This window comes from Apodemus sylvaticus, chromosome 7 (assembly GCF_947179515.1).
Source record: "Apodemus sylvaticus chromosome 7, mApoSyl1.1, whole genome shotgun sequence".
Lineage (NCBI taxonomy): Eukaryota > Metazoa > Chordata > Mammalia > Rodentia > Muridae > Apodemus > Apodemus sylvaticus.
The window spans coordinates 76029680-76043744 of record NC_067478.1 but is presented as its reverse complement, the minus strand read 5'-3'; the positions used below and the strand labels follow the sequence as shown (position 1 = coordinate 76043744).

The following is a 14065-nucleotide window of genomic DNA, read 5'->3' as shown; positions in this document are numbered from 1 at the left end:
CAAAAGCATACCAAGAGGTATACTTTAACTTAAGTAGAAGCTTCTTAATCCAGTCGAGTTGAATAAAGTTGTAGGCATACATCTTTTGCAACCTACTTTTAATAAGGGCTCAACCTCTCCTCTAGCCCACCACTCAGCAGAGGTAGTGGAAGAAAAAAGTTATTAAGATGTGAGGGAAGTGGACCTGTTCAGCAATAGTTCTCTGGGGGCAAGCTTGATTTTCTTTGGCAGCAGTTCAGTCCTGTAGCAAACACCAAATATGATCAGTCCTCTAGGCAGGCAGACACCAGGCATGAACCAGCAGCTGTAGTTCAATCCTGAAGGAACAGCAGCTGCCAACTGGCCTGGGTAAGCTGTCTCAGGAACCTCGTGAGCACTTCTGGCGAGGTTCTCTCAATGGCTGTGTTACCATTGCAAGTTGAGTTTCAAAACACTATGTAAAGCAAACCAATACATGCATGTTATCAAAAAATAGTGAGGCGAAGCAAACCAAACCAATGCTCAGTGCTTGTCTCCCACTGTCTGTGGGGTCATATTTATACTCCTTCATTAAGTGTCCTTTTACATGTTTGCTATATCCAAACACCATATCACCTGTGTCTGCTTCAGGAAAAGTCTTTCATGTGTTTGCTTTAGCAAGACATCCTTTCACCTGTGTGTGTGCCCCAGCAAAACATTTAATGGAATTTTCCAAAGAAACCAGACGTTTCCAAGTCATAAAGATGAATAATTGTGGCAGGCCTTGCACCGTCATCTCTAACCATAATTCTTTGCATTGCTTTGGCTCCCAAGAACCTCTACTAGATCTCTTAAGCATGTATTCTTTATCTTTCTGAGAACATCCTCCTTCATTTACTTATTTGCTTAACTCATAACCTGAGCTCAATTTTCTTGACCATCATTAAACTCCCTGTTCTGTCCTGTGAACTTTTTTCTTAGTAGTTCCTAAATTTCAGTTGAGAATAAATATTTGTCTAATTTGTCTGTTTGGGCAAAGCTTTCTGCATCAGTGTCTCTCACATAAATGAAGGGTTAGATGGCAATTGCTGAGTCAGCAGGCACTAGATACTATGATGAGAAACATATCTACCCTGGGCTATTGGAGCAGCAGGGGTAGCAGAAGAAAATCATACCAGGAATATGCTTAGTGTTAAGTGATTCAAAGCAGGATTTCAGATTTTGGTTGCAGATTCCTTTCCTTATAATATCACCTCACAGGAACATCTGCATCCTTTGGCAGCCTCTGGGAGCAAGGCTCAGAGATTACTTCATGTTCAGGGTATTTCAAGTGTTGTATAACAAAATTAATTACGTTTAATTAAACTTATCCATTTTTTATGGCCTCAAACAAATTCAGAATGCCATGTAAGGTTATGAGATGGCAGCACTCCAAAGGCTTCTGCTTTCAGTGACTTATGTAATTTTAGGGATTATTTTACACTAGTGAGTCTGATGAATGGCCTTTCAGCTTTGGTTTAGCAGCAAGAATTAGTCTCCAGGTCCTAGAAGAGATAAACTGTGTCCTTTCTTTCCTAATACCATGTAATAGCTCTCTGCCTCAAACAAGCGTAGTCCTTTTTCTATTGCTCTTTTTATGATACACTAACATTAGGCATTGGGTTCTTTCCCCCCAGCTACCTAAATGGAGGCAGCAAAGGGACAGACTCACAGGACAGGTGGAGGACGTAGCAGTGCTGGTCTCGCTAGCACCCTGAATCAATGGCTATTCTCATTTGTTACATGTTTCTCTCTGGTTGTGTGCTAAACAGGGCTCAGCATGCTTTTCTTTGTTCTGCGGGTATAGAGGTGCCTACTCTACTTCACCTTGGGCCCAGTCTGAAGGAATGCTTTTGTCTCTGGTCCTCATGGTCCGGGTGGGTGGAGGTCTGACAGGAGCTGACAGAGCTAATATCTACCATTCCCAATCACCTGACTCTCATATAGATTTCAAAATTAGTGAATTCCCTGAACTGCTTAGTAAGGATCCATTCAATTCCATAGACAAACCACAATCGAAAGTAGTTTATGAACCAAATGCCTCACAATATATTTATGCAATAGGTTTAATTCCTCTTCAGAAAAAAACTCCCAGCTAAAATGGCACAGCATAGGTTCAATGGTAGCCTTCAGGTCATGCATGCTTGCCCTTCCATGGTGACCCTCACAAGTCTTCCATGACAATATACCGTCAGAAATTATAACTCCAAAATCTTGGGCTTTTAAATCCCGATTTCCTTTCCTATTCATCCTTTCTTCTCTATTAAAAGTAATTACAATAGGTGTTTCTGTCCATAAACTGTATCTCCTTCCTCCAGAGGTGACAGAACAGTGTATCAGAAATACCTTTGAAAGTTCTCTCAGTTTAGTGTGGAAGGTTTATAAGAGCAGAGTTTGTGGAGGTCTAGACCACAGGACAAGACTGTTGCACACTAAGCTCACAGCAGCGGTGTCCACCTGCATATGACTGAGGTGCCTGGCATTACAGCACAGCTAGCGAAGGAGTACCTGAGCCCCTAGTCAGGGCGGAGGAGCTGCTTACAGCTCACAGCTGCCAGTGGAGGGAAAGCCAGTTTTCTTTACAGATGTGTTCCCTTACCATGCCCCAGTAGATGGCACTATGCACATGGATATATGGGCAGCATTAATTGGACTAAGTAGGACATAAAAAATAGAGGACATGAAGGTGGGAAAGAGCTATGAAGGGGAGGTGCCCAGGAAAAGATGATTGGAGGGGAGAGTAGTAGGTAAATGTGGTTAAAATATATGTGTATGTGACGTTCTCAAAAATTAAAAAAATATACATTAAAAAGTAAATAAATGTCTCTTGGTTTATTAGGAGTAGACATGAAATCACAGTCCTAATTATTACAGGGAAGGTGCTGTATTTGGCCTATAGGGTATTGTCTTAGTTAAGGTTTCCACTGCTGTCAACAGACACCATGACCAAGGAAACTCATATAAAGAACAACATTTACTTGGGGCCAGCTTACAAGTTCAGAGATTCAGTCCATTACCATCAAGGTGGGAGCATGGCAGCATCCAGGCAGGCATGGAGCTTAGAGTTCTGAAGTCTTGTTCTGAAGGCAGCCAGGAGCAAGACTGACTTGTCTCCCAGGCAGCTAGGAGGGTCTCAAAGCCCATCCCACAGTGACACACCACCTCCAACAAGGCCAGACCTCTTAATAGTGCCACTCCTTAGACCAAACCACCACAGGTGTAAAGGATGGATAAAACACACTGCTGTTCCCAAGGAAAATGTCATAATATACCAATAGGTTTATAGACAAAGGTTGATTGTATCACATAATAGATGCTGTAATTGAAGGAATCAGAGGAGGGAAACATGCTCAGATCTACAGGCTACAGAGAGAACTCCCAAGAAAGGCAGGTTGGAAAATGTGCTGGTAGAAGCAGTCAGACTTGTTAAGAACCTCGAGGGTCTGGACAAATCCGGATAAGACTCTAAACAGTAAAGGCTAAACTCCTAGAATAAGCAATGGTGTTGTCTGTAAAAAGGAAGAATCAACAGCAACAGTACAGGGAGAACCCAAAAAGCCGACAGATATTTTAAATGTGGGAAGATGACTGCTCATGAGAGCACTGAATACACAAGACAGATGAAATGTTTTCTCAGAGATACATACTGGCTGAACTGAAAGTGTTGAGAAACCCAAGTTACCATCCATCTTCTTCCTTAAGAAGTTGAATTTATTGCTGTTCATTGCTGAAAATTAGGTTTGATAGTGAATGGGATAGGAAGACAAGGTTAGGAAAAGAATCTTGAAAGTAACAATTTACATTAAAATCAATCATTTCATGTCAATACCCAGATTTCTCCATGTTTTTCTTTTTGAAGATGGATAGTATTGATAACAAAACAGAGGTTCTATCTCATTTTCTCATAAGGAGCTAGGTGGAAACCCATGATACCCACTAAAGAGCACATGAAGAATGTCTTCAGATGTCTAGAGATTTTAATAAATAATTGCCAGCGATCTCCAAGTTTAAGTGTAATGTGTTACACTGAGCAGGCTAATTAACAATACAAAAAAACTTGTTTTAGGAATTTCTCATGTTTTAATTTTATGAGTCTATCTCTGAGTGTCTTTTATATCACTGGATACAATGAAAACAATAGTATTTTATAAGAAATATGTTTATTTTTTATGAAGTCAATTAAAAAATACTCATTCTTTGTCAGGACTAGTCCATTATACTCTTTCTTTGGAGATAATGAAATATACATAAAATTATTATGTATACTTAACAATAACAAATTAACAATGTTTACAGAACCTTGCCTGTGAAATAAACAAGCAGGGACTAGGTACACAGCTCAGGAGTAGAACTCTTATCTACCATGTGCAAGGCCTTGGTTTACTCTTCAGCACTGTGAAAATAAAACAAGCACTTCCAATGGTGGAAGTGCCTATTCATAAGGTCTAACAGAGTATATGATATGTTCATATTCTACGATTGTTCCTTATATTTCAAAACTCAAAGCTGTTCTCAACTTCTTGCCCACATAGTAATGTCCAGAGGTATCAAAGTCCACAGAGGCACAGAGAATGTCTAGTTTTGACTTTTGAGGAGATGTAACACCAGCTCTTCATCCTCTGCTAAAGACAGGCCTGTATCCAAAGGTTCTAATGTTTCCCACTTGGCCTTCTTTCCATAATGACTTGGTCTTACATCATCAACTTCAGTGTTGTTTCTCTTCCTCATTTCCTGCTTCTTCTTGGTGTCACTGGTGGGAACAAATCCAATGATTCATTTCAGAAATGATTAACTCATTAGCATGAAGTCAAACATTTATAATAGGACAGAATAACCCAAACACAGAACAGGTAGTTGATAAAAATGACATTTTGTGAGACATCAAGAAACCACAATATCAGACATGTGCAGGGCACTGTATAAGTAATATGGCATTCATCATCATCATCATCTCTGGAAATATTATCTATAATCTGAGGACAATGAGAAGTCCCTTAGGTATCTCAACATATCAAATTATCTCTATTTAAAGTTATGCTATCCTTTAGGTAGCAGGTTATGTAGGTTATGGATACAAATAAGGGTATCATATACTAATTCTAATATTAACTGAATTATGATTTAATAAAGAGCCTAAAATGTCAAAAAGAATCAAATTTTCCTTCTTTAAAAAAGTGGACCTAATGTGCACATATATAAGAAACTAAGTACAGTTGACTAAGTCTGCATACATCCTGCACATTGGCTGTTAAAGTAGAACTAACTTCTGAGAAGGGGGGTAAAAATCATTAAATGCATTAAATAAAAACAAAAAACAGGGCAGGTGAGATGGGTACCTAAGTTCAATCCTGAGAACTCACATGGCAGAAATATTTACTGACTTCTACAAGTGGCCATGAATCAACAAATGTATTTTTAAAAATCTTCAAACATTTTGAGATAGCATATTCAAGATGGCTCAGCTGAAGAGCATGGAACAAGACACCATTGAGTAAGAATGGCTGATAATCTCCCCTGCCACATACACATCAAGTTGAACAGCTATTTACAAACTAACTGATCAGAAAAGAAGTCAGTTATCATTTCAAAAGAGCTCAATATAGTAAAAAGTAACAGTAACCACAAGACAGACATCAGTAACTGACAAATGCCAAACAATAACAGGAAATCAAAACAGTAACAGAGTGATTCCCTTAACTACAGATTGAGAGAGAGAGGAGAGAGAGAGAGAGAGAGAGAGAGAGAGAGAGAGAGAGAGAGAGAGAGAGAGAGAGAGAGAGAGGCAGAGAGAGACAGAGACAAAGGATAAACACAGCAAAACTAGGTACTTTTTACAGAAAAATAACCCAAATAACTACAAAATATTGTAACTAATCAGTAAATTCAGAAAAGATGCAGAATGTAAAATCAACATATAAAAATCAGTAACATTACTATATCAAACAGTAAGTTATCTGAAATAAAATCAAGAAAGCTACCCTATTTATAGCAATTATAAAGATAAAATATCTAAGACTAATACCTATGTGAAGGAGTACAACCATTTAAAACATTTAAACCATTTTAACAAGAAAATAAAAAAGAAAAAATATATTCTATATTCATAGACTATAAGAATTAACATTGTTAAAAATGCCCACGGTGACTTGCAAAGTCAACACAGTCTCTACCAAAGTATCAATGCCACTCTGTACAGAAGTGAGGAAAAAAATCCTAAAATTTATAAGGAACTAGGAAAAGTTTCCTAAATTTTACATGAACCCATGATGACAGAGGAGGGAGGGAGGAATGACGGAAGGGAGAAGGGGAAACAGGAGTAAGAGAATGGAGAGGAAGAGAGGGAGAGAGAAGAGAAACAGTAACCAATCATCTAAACTCTGAAGTTAAATTATTTTACTAAGAATTGTTCTGAGAATTAAATGAAACCAGATAAATAAAAACACAGTAGCTCTTTACACACTAACTTACTTTCTGTGCCTAAAAATTACACCCTTTCAAAAAATTCTAACACTGGCTTTATATAATAATCAGCAAAAGAAAAAAGCCACATCAATATTACATTATTTTTACAACCATCTGATGTATCCAAAAGAACAAATTGTTCAAGTTTGAATGGACTCCATTACTGTTGAGAAGATAGCCCGATATAAAAGTGAAGATGCCTAATCAGCATATCCACTTATAACCAGCTGGAAGCAAACTATAGATAATTCTCCCATTTACTTCCCAGAAGTACCCAAACGCTCTGACTCAGCCATTTTCTTTCACCAATAGAGGAAAGACAAACTAGATGACATGCTGTGGTTATTCAAAGCCACAAATTGCTGAATTTTGAAATGGAGCTGGAACAATGAACATGAATGACTTTTCAAAAGGCATTCAGCCAGCAAACTTTGTTTTTAAGCCTTTAAAAAAAGATTCAGTCCTAATGTGTTCAGGAGTGTGGCTAATTCTATGCCAAACCCACTGGGTAGAGTGCCATAAATATTTGGGGAAAACGACATGGGTTTTGTCCATCTTGCATATCAAGTGCACCTTGGAGAGGCTCACAGAAAGCTTAATTAGTAGGCTCTCTGTTAACGAATCTTCCTCTGCTAATATACTTTTGGACATTATATTCTCTGCAGAAAATAGCAGCTTCAGATGTTTCCCCCAAAAGAAAATCAGATATGAATGTTGCTTATGTTCAATTAGCAACTGAAATTTTAGGAAGGGATTTTACGACTACTTTCTATAGAAAGCAAATGAGTAGTGTTATGAATAACCAATCATCTGGTAATAGAATGGGAATTTTATAGATAAGCCCCAAGAAAAAGTAACCAGAAAAGCAATGATCCGGCTCCATGAGAAAAGCCTCTTTCCAATGCCACAGTGCTAGAAGCCCTCAGCTGTCCCATACCCTGCTGCATTAAGCCAATAGCTTCTGTCCTTTGTGCACTTGCTATGTGTGGGCGCTCACTGGACCTAAAGAGGGACTAGGAAATCCTCATCAGTTAACAGACTAAATTAGGCCATGTTTAATTAATTTGTTGGTTCTTAAATTATTTTTTGCAAATTCTAGAACTATAGTTTGTGACCAAGAGTTCTATCTATCATGTAGGTTATAGTAGTGGTGATGATTAACAATGACATCAAGTTGACAGACCTAGACTCACCGATGAGACAAAACACCTGGCATATCTGCAAGCCTCTAGTTTGGGCTGAGTGGGATGGAAGGATCCTCCCTAAACACCAACTGTAACATCCCATGGGTTGGGGTCCTGGACTGAATACAACTGTGAAAATAATCTGGGCATCACTATTCCTACATCCTAACTGCTTCTTAACTACAGATGCAATGCGACCAGCTTCCAATGATCTTCCTGTCATCTCTTCCCAGCCATAACTGACTGTGTGTGTCCCTTAGAACCTAAGCCAATAAAGCAAACCATTCTTCCTTTAAGTTGCTTCTTGTCCCGTATTTAGCCACAGCGACAAGAAGAAAACAAAACAAAACACCACAGCTTAACCCAATAACATATCATCAGTGACATTTAGCAAGTAAATGGTAAAACATTTTAAAGATACTGAGGTCAGAAAAAGGAAAATGTAATTTACTTCAAAATACAAATTAACAATGATGAGCTCCCTTCATAAAGTAAGAGAGCCCCAGTGAACTGAAAGGGTAAAGCGGCACACAGCTGATGGGTAGGTAGGGCCTTCAGGGTGCAGAATATCTGAGTTTGAGTTCCATGTTTTATCTTTCTATCAGCACTTCTATAGGGCCTAAAGTGCTAAGCTCTATTCAGTCTTCAAATGTTTGAGCCAAGTATCAGAACGGGCCACATTACAGTAACTCACTGACACATACAACTGATAAAGCACCATCTTAACAAGTAAGCAAAGCTTAACTGAGAGCAGCAAAGTCCCCTCCTATCAAAGTAAAAAACTCAGAGATAATAATCTTTTAATAATATAAACCATAGAGGCTTCATGTTGTGCATTTAGAGAATAAATCATAAAACTAAGTACAGGTGAAAACATCTTGAATAGACAGCAAGAGGAAAATTCAATGACTGAGACTTTACTGAAAAGAGTAATACAAAACCATGTTACAGTATCTAAAGCAAAGATCTGAGCCAATTATTTACTGGTAAACAACAAAGGAAAGAGAAAAGTGGGTTGTGAAATATTAAATGTTAATATGTTAAAAAACTGACTTTTAAGTGGGTCATAGTTTCTTATTTCCTAAATTCTCTGAACCCAAAACTCAAAAATCTTCTAGAAGCTGAACTTATTTTTTTCTATAGTTTTGATTCAACATTTAAATTATTTTCAGATTAATTGTAATTGTGTCTCTCACAACAAAAACAGCTTCTGCCTTAAATTCAAGAGGAACAAATGATGGGGATGACACCCAAGACTGTCTTTCTAGAGGGGGTAAGGCTTCTCCTCCTAGCTGTTGTATCTTGCACAGAAGACTCATCTCTGCTTTATTATCTTGCCTTAAAAGTATACAACTGGCCCGCCAACAGGGATCTTTTCCCTCTGAAACTGATACAGCTCAAATTATTTATTAGTCATGTGGAACTTAGTATTGCTACTTACTGATACTAATACGATTTTTCTCATCTGTATCCCATTTGGCAGCATCATTTAAAATTTTTCAAGTAAGCATGCCCAGAAATTTTTCTTCTGGGAACCTTGCCCAAGAAAATAATTAAAGACATGCTCAAAGATTTCTTAAGAAACATACTTAAGATAGAGCTATTTTTAATTTCAGAAAGTTAAAAACCCCAAAATGATTTAAAGGATTAAATCATTAAATACATTATAAAGATAGACATAAGATATTAAGTATCTACTGAATTTTTTCTCTATGAATACTAAAAACATTTTTTAAAAACCAACACAAAATGAAGGCCCATCTACATATATATATATATAAAAATAAAGATTTGGAAGTTTATTTTTAAATGTTCTTTTTGCTAATGCATGTATCTTTTGCTATTTCTGTAATCATTCTATATTAGTCTTTGAAATAAAAATTAAATTCAAAGTTCTAAGTATCTAGGTTTATGTTGATTATTATTTGTACTTCCACAAGTTTCAAAGCACACAGTGTGAAAAAAAAACAAAGCAAAACAAAAAAAACAAAAAAGCAAACAAAACCAAAAAAACCAACAAAAAGTTGTTCCCGTTGACAACCTAACTTAGCACAGATAGGGGAAGGCTGAGACTTGGTGGGTGAGGATATATGGGTGATGAGTTATTTTCAGTAGTTTTAAAAAGTGGGGAGTTGTACTGCACCCCCAGAATCATACCATAGCACATGGGAGGATAGAGCAGTAGCACTGCAAGGTGGAGACCAGTCTGAGCTACATACTGAGTTTCTGTCCCATAAACAACAGGAGAAAGCCAAAATATAAGCTCAGTCACCTCCCAGCCCTCGCTTAGAGCCTGCTCCCATCTTCTTGTCGTCATGTGCCATGTCTAGCCTACTTCTTTCTAATACGATCCTGTGATGGACTGAAATGGCTATAGATTCTTCTAGCTATACCCTGCTACAAAGCTAGCATCAGTCAGGACACATACATGGGTAGAAGAGTGTTGGGATGAAAAGTAGCTGAGAATTTCTTTAGGCAGAAATACAGATAACTCTAGGATCACTATTAGACTATTAGGTTACATATTTAAATTGCAATGATTGTCCAGAGTATTCATGATTCAAATTCTAGGATAAAGTACTCATTTTCTTAGAGAAGGCTTTTTAACAATCCTTCCGGTCTTTATTCGGTGAGGCTTTCTTAACTACTTCATCTGAAGTCAGTTCCCAATTCTGCCTCCACCAATTCTTTCAAGATCCTCATGATCAACTGTGTCCTACTCTTTGGCTTATTTCCTTATGGTTTATCTACCAGCAAGCAGTGTATACTCTATGAGAGCTGGGGTCTATCCTCCTTTTCTCAGCAGATTAACTATCAACATACATAGAGTAAATGCTGAAGAACCAACAAAGGAAGGCACTCCTCATGCTCTAGTTTCAGATTATGAACATCTCTGGGTACAAAAAGATCAGACGGCACTAACTTCACTACATTATTCATTTCAACAAAGGCAGTATAATACTTTTGCAGAATATTCTAAATGTAGGAACTGACATTTTGAATATTAAGCACTTAATAAATGATTTTGGGAAGGAAAGTAATAGAACGACACATTCCAGAAAGCATTATATTCTTATCAATTGTATGCTGATTTAAAAACTCCTACCAGCTCCACCTTTACTAACTACAAGGATTATCACACTGTATCAATAATATCACTGACTCTACTGTGTTTCATATCTGGCTTTCTTTTACTCTCATTACATCTTCAAAAAGAGTCTTGCAAGTTATACACTATCATTTGGTTGACCATGAAAACCAAAGAGATCTTAAGTAATATGTCTATGCTCCACAACTGTGAAAGAAATTATTCAAAGCTTTGACTGCAGCAAAGCCAAGCTTTGGCTCTAACACAGACTTAATTTTCTCAAACCCATACTTCTTGTCATGTTGCAAAGTTTATGTCAATATTCCAAAGCTACATGTGAGGAAACACTCAGTAGTCTCTTGATTCCTACAACTTCAGGTAGCTCATGTATCACTCCTTGCTAGAGCAACTACGGTTATACTATCTACGTCTTTGAGATCATTCTGTAAAAGCAGTAAGAGGTTTAAATTCCCATCTATTAATGGGAAATGGCAAAAAAGAGAGAAATTGACTATATGGCATATTTTTCTATTAATCAGAAACAGGTTTAATTATAGTGCAGTTCTTAGGAAGCTCTAGCCAATACTTAAGGGAGTTCAGAATGAGAAAGCAATTATATATTATAAAAACAAGATCAAAATAAAAATTGGTACCTGCCACAAGTAGTAGACTGCTCAGATGAAACACCATATTTTAAAATAATATGGGGGTTTAGAGGAGGGGAATATCAGAATGTCCTTTAACTTGAAAACTATACTATCAGGGGTACACCAAGCCTTGAGACTATTTCAATGTTGTAAGATATGGCTGTGATCTAGGCTAGAAGACAAAGATCTAAGAAAACTTGCCAATGTCTGCTGCATGTAGCTCTTATAGGAATATGGTGGAGTGGAGTGAACTCCCAAGGATATTAGGGCAAGTATTTCATATAACTTTGGAAGAGGATATATTATATTAGAGTTCCTGCCCTGGAGTGGGGGGGGGTGGAGGGGGAAAGACAGAGACAGAGAGCACATAAAACAGAAAATCAACATCACTGTACACCTTAGAAATCTAACACAAAGGGCTGCTGAAGGAACAGACTTTATTGTAGTGACAGTACAGATCTTCAACTTCCCTGATTTCCCTCTGCACTCTCTCTCTCTTAGAAGGTACAGAAAAGAATTAGGTAAAATTGCAGACTGGTCTAATTGCCAAGACGATGAGGTAGGTATTTAGAGGTATAGAAAAACTTCCTTGCACAAAAATCTCTGATGCTTAAATTGTCTGTGGCAAGCCACTGTAGACCAAGTTCAGCACCTCACTGCCAGTCTGGGTCTTTATTTGTACCCTTCAGTCAACAAATACAGATTGGACTTTTTCTTCTACATAATTTACAACTAATAATAAGTAAGCATGTACTAACTCATTTAAAAAAAATCTTCAAAAGTTTTGTACCTATCCCCAAATATTGGCACTTTAAAATTAAAGTTTAAAATAAATAGTGTCAGAGATGTTTCCTCTTAGAAATTTTAATTTATAAGATGTAATGAAGAATGATCACTGCAGTGTATTTCATAAAATCTTCTGTTTCTATCTATAGCAAAGACTATTACTACTTATGAAATTAGTACTAAGAATGCATAACATTCTCAATGCCTCATTTTTCAGTGTTCTGCTGAAACTAAAAAAAATCATGGAAAAAATGTAGTACAGGAAGATGTCTACAGTTTACTATAAATATAAATGAAAATGCTACAATAAAGTAATCTTAGATCAGAAGTCTAATAATGAGAGAAGCTCTGGGTTGGGAAAGGAGAAGAGAGGGCATGAGAAGCCTCTCCCCACCATGCCTTGTCCACATTTCATTACACATCCTCACATTATTTGAAAGTGGCAAAATCTTTTTGTTGTTGTTGCTCATAAATAATTTGGAATTTGGTAAAGATCCAGGATCCCGCTTTTAGACAGACAAACATACCTACACCATTATTTTGTATGGTATTTCTAGATTTCTGAGATTCCTCTAACATTTTTCTGTGGATTCTAGAATAAAAACAATTTCTGCTCTGCAAAAAAATTGAACATATAATTTTTCTCCACTCATATTGAAAATTTAAATATCTAAGTTTAAGCTAGAACATCTTCTTGCTACTAATCTACATGAAGAATATTTATACTCCACAGAAATACATCAGGTTCCATCTCAAACTACTTTAACTGATTTGTTTTCATACCAAAGATCAGCATGCACCCAAACATATCCCTGGCGTTCCAACTATCTGAAAGCATTGTCTTACAATTTAGTATTAACTTCATTAGTTTTCAAATGACTTCCAAAGAGAGACAACTCAAATCTTCAAAGTTGCTCATTAAATAATTATTTATACTGATACGCCAAACAAGAATCAAATGCTTAGACACAATCTAAAATTCTAAAAGGGAAAGATTATTAATGGACCATATATTACTATAATAACATTAATGGAAGTTAGATGTAAAGGCATGACAGGGTACAAGGTATAGTATCAAACACAAATACCACTCACATAAAGCAATGTCATCCATGGAGGCTGGGTAACTAAACATGACAAAGTAGAAAGCACAACAGAAAATTGACACACAGAGAAAATCAAGAGGGCAGTTTCATAAACCTCCAATCTGCCTTTGAAGTTTCTCCAAATAGTTTTGTTTTTAAATATTTCAGAGACAGAAAACAGATAAAGTGAAAGGATGGCAGACTTACAATGAAACAAATGTATTATTTATATTATAAAGCACACCTGACTTTTTTCTGTATCTGCCAAGCTGTAATAAGATTAATCAGCAAGCAGAGGTCCAGGTAAATGAAAACTACAGTTAATAACCCCCTCTTTCTTTCTTCCCACCAACCAAGAACACACATGGACTGGACCTAAGCTTCCCTGAACATATATAGCAGATGTGCAGCTTGGTCTTGGTTGTGTACAGAACAACTGGATGGGAGCTATCCTAAAAGCTGTTGCCTGTATGTGGGATATGTTCTTCTAGCTGGGCTGCCTGTCTGGCCTCCGTGGGAGAATATGCACCCAGCCTTGAAGATTGGATGTGCCAGGGTGGGGGGATACCCAAGGGAGCCTTCATCTGCTCAAAGGAGGAGAAGGTAATGGGGGAAGGACTGTGGGAGGGGTGACCAGGAGAGGGACAGTAATGGGATGTACAGTGAATAAGTGAAATAAAGTAAAATTTAAAAATTGGGCTGTAGGCAAACCTGTTGGGCATTTTCTTAATTGGTGACTGATGCGAAAAGGCTCAGCCCACTGTGGGTGGTGCCACCCCTGGGCTGATGGTTCTAGGTTCTAAAAGAAAGCAGGCC

General features: G+C 37.3%; 1 protein-coding gene across 1 annotated transcript in view; it reads right to left on the bottom strand.

Annotated features, from left to right (window-relative positions):
* Positions 1-2809: 2809 nt before the first annotated feature.
* Ddx10 (DEAD-box helicase 10) overlaps positions 2810-14065 on the bottom strand; it is a 143317-nt gene continuing 132061 nt past the window's right edge. The window contains exon 18 of the mRNA XM_052188339.1: positions 2810-4747. Within this exon, the coding sequence (XP_052044299.1) occupies positions 4573-4747 (175 nt within the window). The 3' untranslated portion in view covers positions 2810-4572. The remainder of the gene's footprint in view (positions 4748-14065) is intronic.